At 42.3% G+C, this 18,194-nt stretch overlaps 1 protein-coding gene across 2 annotated transcripts in view; it reads right to left on the reverse strand.

The window, feature by feature from the left end:
• Positions 1 to 18,194, reverse strand: part of LOC130357962 (omega-hydroxyceramide transacylase-like) — a 47,192-nt gene that overhangs the window by 17,720 nt on the left and 11,278 nt on the right. The window contains exons 1-3 of one of the 2 annotated variants that reach the window (XM_056560748.1): positions 16,227 to 16,287; positions 14,513 to 15,076; positions 3,523 to 3,755 (exon numbers count right to left, since the gene is read on the reverse strand). In XM_056560748.1, coding sequence (XP_056416723.1) covers positions 3,523 to 3,755; positions 14,513 to 14,702 — 423 coding nt within the window. In that variant the 5' untranslated portion in view covers positions 14,703 to 15,076; positions 16,227 to 16,287. Of the gene's footprint in view, positions 1 to 3,522; positions 3,756 to 14,512; positions 15,077 to 16,226; positions 16,288 to 18,194 lie in introns of those variants that run through there. The other variant, XM_056560749.1, reaches the window with a different exon arrangement.

The raw sequence follows: 18,194 nt of genomic DNA on the forward strand, positions 1-18,194 counted from the left end.
AGTACGGCGATACCCCATATGTGGCCCTAAACTGTTGCCTTGAAATACGACAGGGCTCCAAAGTGAGAGCGCCATGCGCATTTGAGGCCTAAATTAGGGACTTGCATAGGGGTATTCTACGCCAGTGATTCCCAAACAGGGGGCCTCCAGCTGTTGTAAAACTCCCAGCATGCCTAGACAGTCAGTGGCTATCTGGCAATACTGGGAGTAGTTGTTTTGCAACAGCTGGAGGCTCCGTTCTGGAAACAGTGGCGTACCAGACGTTTGTCATTTTTATTGGGGAGGGGGGCTGTGTAGGGGTATGTGTATATGTAGTGTTTTTTACTTTTTATTTTATTTTGTGGTAGTGTAGTGTAGTGTTTTTAGGGTACAGTCGCACGGGCGGGGGGTTCACAGTAGTTTCTCGCTGGCAGTTTGAGCAGCGGCAGAAAATTTGCTGCAGCTCAAACTTGCAGCCGGATACTTACTGTAATCCTCCGCCCATGTGAGTGTACCCTGTACGTTCACATTGGGGGGGGGAACATCCAGCTGTTGCAAAACTACAACTCTCAGCATGTATGGTCTATCAGTGCATGCTGGGAGTTGTAGTTTTGCAACAGCTGGAGACACACAGGTTGTGAAACACCGAGTTTGGTAACAAACTCAGTGTTTTGCAACCAATGTGCCTTCAGCTGTTGCAGAAGCTATAACCCCCAGCATGTACGGACAGCAGAAGGGCATGCTAGGTCTTGTAGTTATGCAACAGCCGGAGGCATACTACATTGGCTGGGGATGCTGGGGATTGTAGTTATGTAACAGCTGGAGACACACTGGTTTGCTGGGAGTTGTGGTGGTCTGCCTCCTGCTGTTGCATAACTACAGCTCCCAGCATGCCCTTTTTGCATGCTGGGAGCTGTTGCTAAGCAACAGCAGGAGGCTGTCATTCACCTCCTGCTACTGCTCAGGGAACAGGTCAGTCCCGCCTCCGCCGTCGCTCCTGCGGCCCTGATCCCAACAGGGAATCCGGCCGACGAATCAGGGCGATCGTGAGGTGGCACCAGTGCCACCTCACCCCTGCTGGCTCTGGCTGTTCGGGGCCATCTCTGATGGCCCCGATCAGCCAGTAATTCCGGGTCATCGGGTCACTGGAGACCCGATTGACCCGGAATCCGCCGCAGATTGCTGGACTGAATTGTCCAGCGATCTGCGGCAATCGCTGACATGGGGGGACATAATGACCCCCCTGGGCTATATGCCGGGATGCCTGCTGAACGATTTCAGCAGGCATCCGGCCCCGGCTCCCCTCCGGCTAGCGGCAAGGGCCAGAAATGCTCAGGGCGTATCCATACGCCCTCGGTCCTTAAGGACTTGGAAACGGGGGGGGGGGGGATGGATACGCCCTATGTCCTTAAGGGGTTAAAAGCCAATGTTTACACTATAGTTTTACCAAGCATCCAGCATTGGTGTGTTTTGGCTGGCTAGTTGTAAAGATTCTACAGCCAGCTAGCTGTTCAGCATTCCCTATACAATTTTTTAAACCTATGTCACAGTGCTGAGCTAAAATTTATCTCCCTCCTGCCTGACGTTTTGACATTGACTGGCTTTTTCAAAAGTTAAGCCTTAACATTATTTTGGGTGCCTCTAGTCAGGGTTATCCCTAAGGGGATTCATTTCCCCAAGGAATTTTGTTGTATTATATCAGGGCTCTTTTGATCACAGAAGACAATCTCGTACACCTGTGATAATTAGATTGCCAGGTGAGCCCAATTTAAGGAAAAACTACTGAAGGTGGGTGTTCCACATTATTAAGCAGAGCACCATTTTCAAGCAATATGGAGAAGAAAAAGGATCTCTCTGCTGCTGAAAAGAGTGAAATAGTTCAATGCCTTGGATGAGGTATGAAAAATTAGATGTTTCATGAAAACTTAAGCATGATCATCACAATATTAAGAGATTTGTGGCTGATTCAGAGCACATACAGGTATGTGCAGGTAAAGGCAAATTGAGGAAGATTTCTGCCAGATCCATGCATCAGATCAAGAGAACAGCTGCTAAAATACCATTACATAGCAGCAAACAGATATTTGCAACTGCTGGTGCCTCTAGAGTCAAGGTGTAGAGTCCTCCAACTGTGCATAAACCTTCTATTTGACCACCACTAACCAATGCTTACAAGCAGAAGCAGCTGCATTGGGCAGAAAATATATTAAGACAAATTTTCAAGCAGTCCTGTTCACTGATGAGTGCCGTGCAACCCTGGATGGTCCAGATGGATGGAGTAGTGGACGGTTGGTGGACGACCACCCTGTTCCAACAAGGCTGCAACATCAGCAAGGCGATGGTGGAGGGATTTTTTTGGCCAGAATCATGGGTCCCTGAAGGTGTAAAGATGAACTCTGAAAAGTATGTGGAGTTTCTGACTGACCACTTTCTTCCCTGGTACAGAAGGAAGAACTATGTTTTCCATAATAAAATCATCTTCATGCATGACAATTCCCCATCTCATGCTGCAAAGAATACCTCTGCATCAATGGCTGCTATGGGGTTAAAAAGAGGAGAGAAAGTCATGGTGTGGCCTCCATCCTCCACTGACCTCAATCCTAATGAGAACACTTGGAGCATCCTCAAGCAAAAGATCTATGAGGGTTGGAGGCAGTTTACATCCAAACAGCAGCTCTGGGAAGCTATTCTGACATCTTAAACACAAATTCAAGCAGAAACTGTCCAAAAACTCACAAGTTCAATGGATGCAAGACTTGTGAAGCTGCTATCAAATAAGGGGTCCTATGTAAATGGCAACGTGACCTGTTAAAAGGTTGTTAAAAGTTTGAGTTTGAGTATAAGTTCTTTATAACCTATAAAGTGTTTTGAAACTTAATGTGCTTAATAATTTGGAGCAGTGCATTGTAAGTTTTTTATGTTTTAAAAAAAAAAATACTGTTATCATTAGAAGGGTTGTTCAATAAAATTGGAAGTAACCACTCTTAAGAGTTGATAACATGAGAATTATGCTGACTGTTATTTACATCAATAATTTAGGTAAATGGGAAAAATAAAATTTGCATAATAATTTGGAACAGATTGTATATTACAAAATAAAGTGTACCTGAATAATCTGTATTTGAATTAATTATTTCACATACAAAGGGGGGAATAAATGGAAAATGTCGGACAATCTGGATGTCAGCCCCGCCTATATGTGGCTTCCTATAAATGAAAATGATGCAGGTCTTTTAAAATTTGGTGCATATTTATGTGCATTTGTACAAAAAGTTGTCAATTTGCCAAGTTTAACTTGGTATACAATGCAGAAACATACAATCCCCCAAAAATGTAATAATAATTATAAAAATAAAATCACATTTAAAAATATCCCATAGAGTTACTTATTGTTGACAAGCCATGATTTCAGCCCAAAATAACGTGTTGGGTGAAAAGTAGTGCAAAGTTTAGTGCATCAAGTACAAAATGGCCAATCAAAAAAAAAAGAATAAAAAATAAATAAACACGACATCTTACACAGTTAAATTTACAATATTCTACCTGCACAACCTCCTCTTTGGACTTGAAATTAGAAACCATTTGGTTTTTTCCATCGGATAGACGCGTGAGAGCAACACTGAGTCTTCCTGTTGCAACCTCATGTGCATTGTCAGGCAAAAGGCTGAGAATACCTTTCCGTAAAATGGTTAATAAATTAAAAGTTGGAAAAAATGGCCCAAATATGGTTTTCCTAGCTTCATTGGCTGCATCTAAGATTATTTTCTTTAGCGCACCTGTAATGATAGAAAAAAGGATCAAGACAGTTTAGAATAATAATCATAAAACATACTATAGTAAGGTAAAGTATTATGCTAGGCATTCTGAAATGATGGTGAGCAGATTTACCAAATGTATGTACCGTAAGCATTTTTTGGCCTACCTATGGCATCAGTTGGGCACCAAACTGTATGCCTGTAATTGGGCACTGTATGCCTATTTATATGCAGTAAGGCTACATACCAATAACAGAAGGAACCTATATTAAGACAGGAGAAAGTGATCTGTTAAGATTCATGGACACTTGAAGGAGTTTTCCCACAAATATCACCTATCAACAAGAATAGGTGGCCCTTTATTAAACATGGTCAGACATGCATCCTGCCATTCCATTTAACTCTGTCTGACAAAGATAACTGAGCACTGTATTCTGCCATTTTTGTCAGGCCCATACAGTTCAACCAGGTGAGGAGGGCACAGGGCTCCCTCTTTACTTTTTCTTATTTTTCTTCTTTGGGAGCTACTATATGTTCTATACAGCATCTGATTGGCAAAAGGGAACCTCGGGGGAGGGTCATCCAGCTATCTTTGCTTGCTATGGCAACAAAGAGAATCTTCCTATAAGTCAGCTTGATAAATCTCCACCCTATTGCTCAGATCTGGGCCCGATTTGGAGTGAGCAAATCTATTTGCGTTTTTTTGTATTTGGTGATGTCACTAGTATATTGTGACCAGAGTATAATGGGGACATCATTTTATCTATTATTCTTGTAACTTTGCCAAAAGAGAACCTCAAACCTGGTAAATTAGTACAACTGTGAATCTTGTGGACCCAGTTTATGAAGCAGGAAGTTGCAGAGCTGTCAAATTAGTGAAACCTCTCTGTTGTCCACTCATCTAGTCTTCCTATCTTAAAGGGCCAGTGTTTTAGCATGCAATTAGAGGGAGGGGAAATGCTTTACATAGTTTGTACGGCTGAAAAAAAGACATACATACAAATGTATGTTGATCCAGAGAAGGGGGGAAAAAAATAATGAAGTAGAAGCCAATTTCCCCCTTTAAGTGAGAAAACAAAAAATCCTCCCTGACTCCAATTTGGCAATCAGAATAAATCTCTGGATCAACGTTATTCCCCTGTAAATCTAGTATTCATAGCCTGTAATGTTATTACTATTGAGACATTTATCAAGGCCTCTAAACTCCTTTATTGAGTTCACCATAACCACTTTCTCTGGCAGAGAATTTCCATTGTCTCAAGAAAAGAACCCCGGCCTGTGCTGGTGTAGAAATCTTTTTACCTCTAGACATGGAGGACTCCCCCTTGTTTTAGATACAGTTCTGAGTATAAATAGATCATGGGAGCGATCTCTGTACTCCCCACTGATAGACTTATACATAGTTATTATGTTGCCCCTAAATACTGATAATCTGATGAATAAATTATGTTATTCTATCACTTCGTGATGCCAGTGCACTGTTAGCCTATACATGGTCTGAGGTAGAAACAGCTTCTCCTGGGCCAGACATGGGGAGTAACAAAAAAAAAAAACTATGTTGGGTTACGGATACTGCCTTTTACTGAGCAGGTGCTGATGGTATTACACACAGTACGGAGCAGAGAAGAAGGGATGCAGTGTAACCCTTGGGAGCCCTGTTGCCTTGCTTGGACTTATGGTGCTTTTCACCCATTTGAATAATACTGACTTGAGATTAGAGACTGTAGATCTCCCACGAAGACTTGGGTTCTGACAAGATCCAATCACTATCATCACCAGGGCTTGACTCACTACTGTACATAGAACACTTGCAGAATAGCGGGGTTGACTTGATTCAGAGATTTTCTTAGGCTTCCCTCAGGATTCTCCACACACGACTTCCTCCTTCTTTCCACACTGTACTCAGCATGAATTCTAGAACAAAACTGGTGCAACTCCTCCTCCTACCCTCCCCCTATCCTATATACACGACAATTTAGGGGTTCCCATTGGGCAGGCAGGATCTCCTGGTTTACACTGCTCCTCATACTCTTAAAAGGTACAGTAAATAAATTACATAATACACAGTGAATATAGAAAATATAATAAAGTGCATTAACATGATGAACATAACAGAAGCTTTTACAGTGAGACCAACACATGTACAGCAGGCATGCCCAAGGAAATTCTCAGCCCACAGGACAGCCTTTGGTGCTGGGACACCACATCTGTAATACTGCATACAACCTGGGGACAGGTGTGGCACTCTTTAGCACCAGCAGGTTCCTATACCAGGCTACAGGTAACAGCATGTAAATAAGCAACCCAACATTATAGGTATAAGGCAACCAGGTATAAGGCAACCTTTAAAGCTTATTTCATTATAGTATAGTCAGGATAATTTTACTTTATGGTCTAGTAGAAACGCTTCTACTAATTGAAATTTTAAAGCACTGGCTTTGTTTCAGGTTCTGGATTATTAGACCATTAGTTAAGATTTGGTTTACACAGACAGGTCATTGGCACCAGATACATGACAACTGGCTAGAGTAGCATAGCAGGAAATGCATACTTCTATTAACTCTAGCAGGGACATTTGTATCAAATATTAAATACCATATTTTAATTTTTTTACATTTACGTCGTTCACCGTACGGGATAACTAACAATATATTTTAACCCCTTCAGGACCAAGCCCATTTTGGCCTTAAGGACCAGAGCGTTTTTTGCATATCTGACCACTGTCACTTTAAACATTAATAACTCTGGAATGCTTTTAGTTATCATTCTGATTCCGAGATTGTTTTTTCGTGACATATTCTACTTTAACGTAGTTGTAATATTTTTTGGTAACTTGCATCCTTTCCTTGTGAAAAATCCGAAAATTTGATGAAAAATTTGAAAATTTTGCATTTTTCTAACTTTGAAGCTCTCTGCTTGTAAGGAAAATGTATATTACAAATAAAAAAAATTTTTATTCACATATACACAAATGGATATTCCAAATATTTATTTTATTTTATTCACATATACAATATGTCTACTTTATGTTTGCATCATAAAAGTGACGAGTTTTTACTTTTGGAAGACACCAGAGGGCTTCAAAGTTCAGCAGCAATTTTCCACAAAATTTTCAAACTCACTATTTTTCAGGGACCAGTTCAGGTTTGAAGTGGATTTGAAGGGTCTTCTTATTAGAAATACCCCACAAAAGACCCCATTATAAAAACTGCACCCCCCAAAGTATTCAAAATGACATTCAGTCATCATTTTAACCCTTTAGGTGTTTCACAGGAATAGAAGCAAAGTGAAGGAGAAAATTCACAATCTTCATTTTTTACACTCGCATGTTCTTGTAGACCCAATTTTTACATTTTTACAAGGGGTAAAAGGAGAAAATGTATACTTATATTTGTAGCCTGATTTCTCTCGAGTAAGCACACACCTCATATGTCTATGTTAAGTGTTCGGCGGGCGCAGTAGAGGGCTCAGAAGGGAAAGAGCGATAAGGGGATTTTGGAGAGTACGTTTTTCTGAAATGGTTTTTGGGGGGCATGTTGCATTTAGGAAGCCCCTATGGTGCCAGAACAGCAAAAAACCCTCACATGGCATACCATTTTGTAAACTAGACCCCTTGAGGAACATAACAAGGAATAAAGTGAGCCTTAATACCCCACAGGTGTTTCACGACTTTTGCATATGTAAAAATTTTTTATTTTTTTTCACTAAAATGTGTGTTTCCCCCCAAATTTCACATTTTTCCAAGGGTTAATAGCAGGAAATACCCCCCAATATTTGTAACCCCTTCTCTTCTGAGTATGGAGGTACCCCATAAGTTGACCTGAAGTGCACTATGGGTGAACTACAATGCTCAGAAGAGAAGGAGTCATATTTGGCTTTTTGAGAGCAAATTTTGCTCGGGGGGCATGTCACATTTAGGAAGCCCCTATGGTGCCAGAACAGCAAAAAATACCCACATGGCATACCATTTTGGAAACTAGACCCCTTGAGGAATGTAATAAGGAATAAAATGAGCCTTATTACCCCACAGGTGTTTCACGACTTTTGCATATGTAAAAAAAAAAAAAAAAAAAAAATTTCCACTAAAATGTGTGTTTCCCCCCTAATTTCACCTTTTTGCAAGGGTTAATAGCAGAAAATACCCCCCAAAATTTGTAACCCCATCTCTTCTGAGTATGGAGGTACCCCATAAGTTGACCTGAAGTGCACTATGGGCGAACTACAATGCTCAGAAGAGAAGGAGTCATATTTGGCTTTTTGAGAGCAAATTTTGCTCGGGGAGCATGTCGCATTTAGGTAGCCCCTAAGGTGTCAGAACAGCAAAAAAAAAAAAAACACACATGGCATACCATTTTGGAAACTAGACCCCTTGAGGAACGTAACAAGGGGTACAGTGAGCATTTGCCCCCCACTGGTGTCTGACAGATCTTTGGAACAGTGGGCTGTACAAGTTTTCATTTTCATGGACCACTGTTCCAAAGATCCGTCAGACACCTGTGGGGTGTAAATTCTCACTGCACCCCTCATTACATTCCGTGAGGGGTGTCGTTTCCGAAATGGGGTCACATGTGGGGGTTTTTTTTTTTTGCGTTTGTCAAAACCGCTGTAACAATCAGCCACCCCTGTGCAAATCACCTCAAATGTACATGGTGCGCTCTCCCTTCTGGGCCTTGTTGTGCGCCCCCAGAGCACTTTGCGCTCACATATGGAGTATCTCTGTAGTCGGGAGAAATTGCGTTACAAATTTTGGGGGGCTTTATTCCCCTTTTACCTCTTGTGAAAATGTAAAGTATAGGGCAACATCAGCATGTTAGTGTAAAAAATAAAAAATTTTTACACTAACATTCTGGTGTAGACCCCAACATTTCCTTTTCATGAAGGGTTAAAGAAGAAAAAGCCCCCCAAACCTTGTAAGGCAATTTCTCCCGAGTATGGCGATACCCCATATGTGACCCTAAACTGTTGCCCTGAAATACGACAGGGCTCCAAAGTGAGAGCGCCATGTGCATTTGAGGCCTAAATTAGGGATTTGCATAGGGGTGGACATAGGGGTATTCTACGCCAGTGATTCCCAAACAGGGTGCCTCCAGCTGTTGCAAAACTCCCAGCATGCGTGGACAGTCAACGGCTGTCCGGCAATACTGGGAGTTGTTGTTTTTCAACAGCTGGAGGCTCTGCTTTGGAAACAGTGGTGTACCGGACGTTCTTATTGGGGGAGGGGGGCTGTGTAGGGCTATGTGTATATGTAGTGTTTTTAACTTTTTATTTTATTTTGTGTTAGTGTAGTGTAGTGTTTTTAGGGTACAGTCACATGGGCGGGGGATTACAGCGAGTTTCCCAGCGCAAAATTTGCTGCATCTCAAGATGCGAGAAACCCACTGTAAAAGCCTCGCCCATGTGAATGTACCCTGTACATTCACAGGGGGGGGGGGGGGGGCATGCTGGGAGTCATAGTTTTGCAACAGCTGGAGGCACACAGGTTAGGAAACACTGAGTTAGAAACAGACAATGTTTCCCAACCAGTGTGTCTCCAGTTGTTGCAAAACTACAACTCCCAGCATGCCCAGAAAGCTGAAGGGCATGCTGGGAGTTGTAGTTCGGCAACATCTGAAGGGCCAGATGTTGCTGAACTAAAACTCCCAGCATGCCTGGACAGTCAGTGCATGCTAGGAGTTGTAGTTTTGCAACAGCTGGAAGAGCACAGATTGGAGACCATTATACAATGGTCTCCAAACTGGGGCCCTCCAGATGTTGCAAAACTACAACTCCCAGCATGCCCAGACAGCCAAAGGCTGTCTAGGCATGCTGGGAGTTGTAGTTTTCAGACTCCTAGAAGCAGCAGTGAAGATCTTCACTGCTGCCTCTGAGGACTACATACTTACCCGTCGTTGCTCGTCCACGTGGCCGGTCCCGCGCTGCTCCTCGGTCCCGCCGCTGGATCAGGTAAGTCCGCCGGTCCCCACGTGTTCCCCCCGAATGCCGCAGGTCCCCGCGAGCCCCCGCAGCCTTCGTCCCCCGTTCTGCCCGACTTCCAGGGGCGGGCAGTGCGGGGGATCTGAACTTTCACCCCAGATCACTGTGATTGGTCCACAGGGACCAATCACAGTGATCGCTGACCAGGACCATCAATTGATGGTCCTGGGGGTGAAGCAGAAGTTGTCCCCTGCTGGAAACAGCGGGACTTCTGCCAGTTAACCCGTGCGATGCTGCGCATCGCCGGGTTAACTGCATGTCATTTATAAACGCCGGGATGCGCGAACGCACTGCACAACCCGGCGTTTATATATGACATTCTGCGGGAAGGGGTTAATAGATCAGACTTTTACGCACACAGCGATACCAAATATGTTTTTTTTTTTTACGCTTTTTGGGGGTAAAATGGGAAAAACCTGACGTTTAACTTTTTTATTGGGGGATGGGATTTTTCAAATTTCTTTACTTTACATTTTTTTTTCCGTTACACTTTAATAGTCCCCATAGGGGACTATTTATAGCAATCATTTGATTGCTAATACTGTTCAGTGCTATGTATAGAACATAGCACTGATTAGTATTATCAGTGATCTTCTGCACTGGTCTGCTCAATCTCAGACCAGAGCAGAAGACCCACGGGAGACCGTCGGAGCCAGGTGAGGGGACCTCCGGCCGCCATGCTGGATGATCAGATCACCGCAGCAGCGCTGCAGGCGATCCGATCATCCATTCAAAGTACCGCACTGCCGAAGATGCAGTGATCTGTATTGATCACGGCATCTGAGGGGTTAATCGCGGACATCTGCGCGATCCCGGATGTCCGCCATTACCGGCAGGTCCCTGTCTGCTAATGGCAGCCGGGACCTGCTGCGCATGACGCGAGCACCGCTCCGATGCTAGCTGTCATGGCGGCACGTAAATGTACATCATGGTGCGTTAAGTGCCACGGCACCATGATGTACATTTACGTCCATTGTCGTTAAGGGGTTAAACCATGGGTTTTAAATCAGTTTGTGGTGTTTTTTTTTCTCCTGCAGCCCCTCCCCCCAATAGTAGTTTTATTCCTCTATGTGCAAATGTATATTGTATTTTGCTGCTTTTTGTATTGTTTTTCCATGTCAAAAAGAGCTGTGTAAAAGAGGCCATAAAGGGGTTATCCAGGAATTTATAATATATATATATATATATATATATATATATATATATATATATATATATATATATATCTCAACTGGCTCCAGAAAGTTAAACAGATTTGTAAATTACTTTTATTAAAAAAATCTTAATCCTTTCAGTACTTATGAGCTGCTGAAGTTGAGTTGTTATTTTATGTCTAAGTGCTCTCTGATGACACGTGTCTCGGGAACCGCCCAGTTTAGAAGCAAATCCCCATAGCAAACCTCTTCTACTCTGTGCAGTTCCCGAGACAAGCAGAGATGTCAGCAGAGAGCAATGTTGCCAGAGAGAAAACAACAACTTAACTTCTGTAGCTGATAATTATTGAAAGGATTAAGATTTTTTAATAGAAGTAATTTACAAATCTGTTTAACTTTCTGGAGCCAATTGATATATATATAAAAAAAAGTTATTTTCCTGGAATACCCCTTTAAAGTGTACCTGTCTCTTTAAAAAATACTTTTGACATGTCATAGAGTCACATGTTCCACATCAAAAGTTTTGGTCTGGGTGTTCAGACCGTGACTGCTCACTAGACACTAGAATCAGCGAGGAGAAGCGTGCGACTGACCACTTCTCTCCCCTCTGTGCATGCAACACAAAATGGTATTATATATTAGGAGACTGTCTTGGCCACGAGCATAGAGCTGGCAGAGAATACACATAGGCTATGTTTACATGGCAGAACTTCCATGTTTCCGTTTAGATTCCATTCTGCCAAGCTGGCAGCTTGATTTCAATAGGAAGCTGCGGAATTCCGGAAAAAAAAAAATTGACATTGTTCATTCTTTTTGCAGAATCTGAAATGCTAAATTTCCACAGTGAAAGTTTCACAGCGGAAATTTGAATGGGACAGCGGAAGTTCCACAATGTTGAAGAGTACCTCTCATTAACTTGATAAAGGTTATAATCCTCCCAGTTCACTGCCCCCATCAATATAAAGCACCGCTGATTTTATTTTTATTGCTTTTTAGTTTTCTACCTTGATATTGCTCTGTATTTTCTGCTCAGCCTCAGGTTCAGCGTCACAGACTGGAAAGGGGCGTTACCCAGCTGGTGTGACATCATCTGAAGCCATACAGGGGAGAACTTCCTCCCTTACTCTGCAACCAACAGCATACAACAGTTAAGTGTGAGATGAGCTATGATTGGCTAAGGCTACACACACTCCTCAGCACTCCAGGTTGCATTTCCTGTGTTTGGACTTCTGCCAGGCCAGCAGGAGTCGAAAGTTTGTGCAAAAGTAGGGAGACACCTAGTGGCAGCTTTTTTTAAAGCACAAATAAAACAGAAAACTTTATTTATTTATTTTTTAAACAAAAGTATATTAGAAAAGTTTTTTTATTTACCATTAAGAGTGCAAAAGCAAAAATTTGTTTTAATGAGTGTCCATTTAACTTCATGTCACTGAATTTCCGTTGAATGGTTATGGCAGTCAATGGAGCACCCAGATCCTGACAGATTTAAACATTTGACATGAAAAAAAGTTTTTTTTGCCAGTGCATGTTACTATAATTTCAGACAGGTATATTATGACCACATTTTTGCATCCACAGAATCATTAGACCCACAGCGGGGGTCGGGACTGAAACAATGTGGTTGTATTATGCTAATCTGAAATCATCTCCTTTCTTTTGTATTTTCTCCCGAGTTTGGCTTATAAAACTTCCCCAAAAAAAAAAAAACTGCTAGAAAAACTGTATGCATGCTTCCACATTTAGGGTACGTTCACAAGCGTGGATTTTTTAGTGGGTTTTCCGCTGCGTATTTGAAAGTGGGCGGGCTCTTCTCGGCTTTCCGCAGCAGATTTTCCGTGGCGGAATGTACACTGCGGAAAATCCGCCGCAAGTCCCATTGAAGTCAGTAGGGACTGTGGCAGATTTTACATTCTGCCACGGAAAATCTGCTGCGGACAGCCGGGAAGAGCCCGCCCACTTACAGATACGCAGCGGAAAACTCACAAAAAAATCCGCGGGTGTGAACGTACCCTTAGAATGCGTTCACACATTGATAAACTTGCAGCGGATTTCCTGCATTGTTTTGGTACTATTCACTTCACGTAAGTGCGGCAGATTTCCAGGTTGCTTGTTGATCCATTGAAATTAATGGTAGTAAAATTTGCAGTGGGGAACTGCAAGTTATCACGGTGTGAACATAGTCTTAAAAAGGCTTGAAGTCCTTGGTATTTTGGAAGCACTGAAAAAATGTGTGTGTCAAGGTGCGTTCACACGCTTTTTGTTTTTGCGTGTTTTCAGCTGCTTATTTGAAAGGGGGCAGGCTCTTCTCGGCTGTTCGCAGCAGATTTTCTCAATGAGAACAGTGCAGGTGCACGTGATCCTAGTGCCATTGCACATTGAAAATTCCGTAGTGCCGGGTGGATCTTCTGCAACTTTCCCACTGCGGGTATAACTGCGGCGGATTTTCCACAGCAGAAAACATGCAGCAGACGCCATTTAAGTCAATTAAATTCGCCATGGAAAATCTGCAGCAGGAAACTCGCAGAAGATCCGCCTGTGTGAACGTACCCTGTTCCACATCAGTTCTGCAAACATTTTCTACAACTATGACCAAAATGTCTTTTTTTTACATGATTTGGTTTCTGTCTTTTCTGCAACAGTTCTATATTTTTATTGCACCACCAAATAATGCTATATATCACTCTATGTATTCATACATAAAGCTATACGTGTATACAGTGGTCCACCAAGTTACAATATTAATTGGTTCCAGGACGACCATTGTATGTTGAAACCATTGTATGTTGAGACTAGAGATGAGCAAACTTACAGTAAATTCGATTAATCACGAACTTCTCGGCTCAGCAGTTGCTGACTTATCCTGGATAAATTAGTTCAGCTTTCAGGTGCTCCGGTGGGCACCTGAAAGCTGAACTAATTTATGCAGACTAAAGTCATCAACTGCCGAGCCGAGAAGTTCGTGACGAATCGAATTTACTGTAAGTTTGCTCATCTCTAGTTGAGACCAGAACTTTTTTTTTTTTTTTTTTTTTTTTTTTTTTTTTTAAGGACATTGCGTGTTCTGTACAGGACCCTGAAGAAGCTTCTGTCCTCTACATAGACCAGTGTTTCCCAAAGAGGTTGCCTCCAGCTGTTGCAAAACTACAACTCCCAGCATGCCCGGACAGCCTTTGGCTGTCCGGGCATGCTGGGAGTTGTAGTTTTGCAACAGCTGAAGGCACCCTGGTTGGGAAACACTGAAATAGACAGTGATTTACATCTCCCAGCAGCTCTTTTTTACTTTTATATGTAAGGATTTGCTTTATCTGAATTATTTATCTGCTTATTTATCTTTAATCCTCACTTTTTCCTGTTTTTTGGACGTCATTTTGGTGGCTTCAGAACCAATTATCAGGTTTCCATAGAGTTATGGTCTCAACATACAATGGATTCAACATACAATGGTCGCCCTGGAACCAATTAATATTGTAATTTGAGGGACCACTATATAAAAGGGGGTAAAAAAATAAATTAAAAAAATTTGATAACGTCTGCACAAGTCTAATAGTAAAATTTGCCAGAATTAAGTTCAATGATCTACGCAGCGTCTGTACTATAAAACATCTATTAAAGTATCAGAAATGCAAAGAAATAAAGTACTGCAATCCTTACCTAGATTTACTTGGAAGACTATAGCAGCTGCAACAAGAGACCCAGCTGAAGCTCCATACACCTTAGGGGCTGACTTCAATATTTCGGGGGCCAGGTCAAGCAGGGCTTTCACTGCTCCAATCTGGTATAAAGCCAGAAAACCACTGCCTGAGAAAGAGAGAGACTTTCCAAAGAGTGCCTCAAATTCCATGGCATTAAGAGAGCTGCTGTGTCCTTGCCTTGAGACTGTGTCCAGGAAATAAACTCCTTACTGAGTCTTCATGAATTTATGCTGCAGGATTTATGCAATGTAAAAATAAGGCAGCAGCCCCTTCTCAGACCCCCTGTAGGATTAGGCTAAAAAGTCTGCAGTCAACAAAGAGTCCCTTTGTAGTAACCAATCAGTTAAATACCCTGTTAGGTCTGCAGGTTACATAAGCTGACTGACAGGCGGACTTTCTGGTTCCAGGCTGTTCACATTGTCCATAGTGCTGCCTTCCCAGCACAGTAATTGAAGCTCTTGTCAGATCTTTCGACAAACTTGATTTTCCTTCGTCTAGGTTCACGTTACTTGTATAGGTCAAACTGAGTTAAAAAAGTACCACATTGACCTATGCGGTTGTGTGTGTGTTTTTTTTTTAAGTCCATATTAAAATATTGAGGTTACGTTATAGTAAAAATGTATTTAATTACAATTTGTTTGATAAGGTTTCTAGACATGCCCTGAAATATTGCAGAATATAAAAATAGGTGTTTGCTCTGAGCCAGCTCTGACCTGTTCCTCCACTTCTGTATGAAAAATGTTTGTCCTTGGGCACTCTAAATATATGTAACAGCTTCACAAGTAACACCCCTATTACACTTAGGGCTGGTCCACACTGCGTTTAAGCAGCGATCCAACAGCAACTGTTTAAAGGGGTACTCCGACCCTGGACATCTTATCCCCTATCCAAAGGATAGGGGATAAGATGTCAGATTGCAGGGGTCCCGCTGCTGGGGACCCCCGGGATCTCGGCTGCAGCACCTACCTGTACGGCTTCCGGCAATGCTGGAGGCTTCGGATCCTGACCACATTGGCGGAAGAGCGTGATGTCACGACTCCGCCCCGTGTGACATCACGCCCCGCCCCCTCAATGCAAGTCTGTCACGCCCCCTCCCATAGACATGCATTGAGGGGGCGGGGCATGACATCACACGGGACGGAGTCATGACGTCACACTCTTCCACCATTGTGGTCGAGATCCGAAGCCTCCAGCTTTGCCGGAAGCCATACAGGTGGGTGCTGCAGCCAAGATCCCGGGGGTCCCCAGCAGCGGGACCCCCGCGATCTGATATCTTATCCCCTTTACTTTGCATACAGAATAAGATGTCTAAGCGCCGGAGTACCCTTTAAGACAAGTTTAGGATGAGTGCCAACGCAAGTGTAGGGGTGCGTTCACACCATGTTTAGTCAATATGGGGACCGGATCCAGCTGGGGGGAGAGAAAACCGGGCACTCCTGCCCACATCTCATTCATTTGAATGAGCCAACCAGAGTCAGATACCACATAGTATACCACTGTTTTAGGTCCAGTCAGAAAACCAGATACGGGGCAAAAATGAACTGATCGGGGTCACTATCTGTCTCCGGTCGGCTCATTCAAATAAAAGAGATGCGGGCCGGGTCCCCGTATCGACTAAGCTTGGTGTGAACGCACCCCTAGACTAGGTCTGAAAACAGGATGCCAACAAATACCGTTAATGGGAGCAGCCGACCCTATTCTCTTCTAAAGCTAGTGACTTAGGGGGAGATTTGCAAAACCTGTGCAGAGAAAGAGTGGTACAGTTGCCCATAGCAACCAGATTGCTTCTTTCATTTTTAAAGAGGCCTGTAAAAAATGAAAGAAGCAATCGGATTGGTTGCTATGGGCAACTGCACCACGCTTTATCTACACTGGTTATGATAAATCTCCCCTATAGTTTGGGACGTATCGAGGGGGCGGGTTCTGGTGGGAGATCCACTGTGGAGATAGCCAGAGGGTTTACCTCTGCTCCTATGCTGGTCCCAGCTCTGAGAATGATAGAGCCTGGCTGAACCAGGCTTTATCAATCAAGTGCAGAGCACCACATTAATCTGTATGAGGAAGCTAAAGATTCCTCCTAAAAGTCCTGACTGAAAGTGTAAAAAAAACAAAGTTGAATAAAAAGTTTTTAAAAATACCCATTAACCCCTTCCATATTTAAAGTTTGAATCACCCCCCTTTCCAAAATTCCTATAAAAAATATGTAAACATAATAAAAATAAACATATGTGGTAACGCCATGTGGTAAATGTCCGAACAATAAAAATATAATGTTTATTAAACCGCACGGTCAATGGCGAACACGTCAAAAAATTCCAAAGTCCAAAATTGCATATTTTTGTATACTCTAAAAAATTTATAAAAATCGATCAAAAAGTCCAATCAAAACACAAATGGTACCGATAAAAACTTCAGATCATAGAGCCCTCCCTGTATATGGAAAAATAAAAAAAAGTTATAGGGGTCAGAAAATGACAATTTTGCACATACTAATTTTGGTGCATGTAGTTATCATTTTTTTAAAGTAGTAAAATAAAATAAAACAAAATTATCTTTGTAACCATATGGACCTACAGAATAAAGATATGGAGGGAAATTCATCAAGATCTGTCCAGTTGCCCATAGCAACTAATCAGATTGCTTCTTTTATTTTTGAAAAGGCCTCTGAAAACTAAAAGAAGCAATCTGATTGGTTGCCATGGGCAACTGGGCAACGTTTCCTCAGCACAGGTCTTGATGAATCTCCCCCATGGTGTCATTTATCCAGAAAAGTGCACTGCATAGAATCGGAAGCCCACAAAAATTACAATATGGCGTATTTTTCCCAATTTTGCCCCACAAATATATTTTTTCTGGTTTTGCCGTAAATTTTGTGGTGAAATGATTGATGTCATTATAAAGTACAATTGGTGGCGCAAAAAAAAAGCCCTCATATGTGTCTGTATGTGCAACATTTAAAGCGTTATGATTTTCAGAAGGTAATGAGGGAAAATAAGAGTGTAAAAACGGAACAACCCTGCGTCCTTAAGGCGTTAAGCAGACTCAAAAGCAGTTGCTGTTGTACTTTTAAAATAGCGAATATGACTGGAAAGGAGTCACTAGGTACTCCCTTGCAGTGTATGTTTCAAGAACAGCTATCCAGAAATAGAAAAAAACTGAGCTAATTTCTTCCAAAAACACGACCACACTTGTCCTCAGGTTGTGTGTGGTATTTCAACTATCTCCATTCACTTCAATGGAACGGAGTTGCAGTACCACACACAACCTGAGGACAGGTGATGCGCTATTTATTTTTTTATTTTTTAAGAAATCAGCTTTGTTTTAGTTTTTTATGCTGTATAACCCTTTAGGGTAGAGTCATACATTCCATATTTTCTCTATATTTTCTGCTGTGTATTTTCCCACCCATTGAAGTCAATGGGTAGCAGAATACCCAGTTGATTTTGCTACTTATTGACTTCAATGAATAGGAAAATACACAGCAGCAAAATACCGCACATGTGACCCTATCCTTACAATAAAAAGCAATCAATACGTCCCACCTAGCCTAAACTACTATCAATTAACCCCTTCTGGACCCACCAAATATTGTCCTGATTCAAACTTGCAGCAGGAAACATGCTGCTATCTTGCAATTAAAT

The sequence above is a fragment of the Hyla sarda genome, chromosome 2, assembly GCF_029499605.1.
Source record: "Hyla sarda isolate aHylSar1 chromosome 2, aHylSar1.hap1, whole genome shotgun sequence".
NCBI classification, from domain to species: domain Eukaryota; kingdom Metazoa; phylum Chordata; class Amphibia; order Anura; family Hylidae; genus Hyla; species Hyla sarda.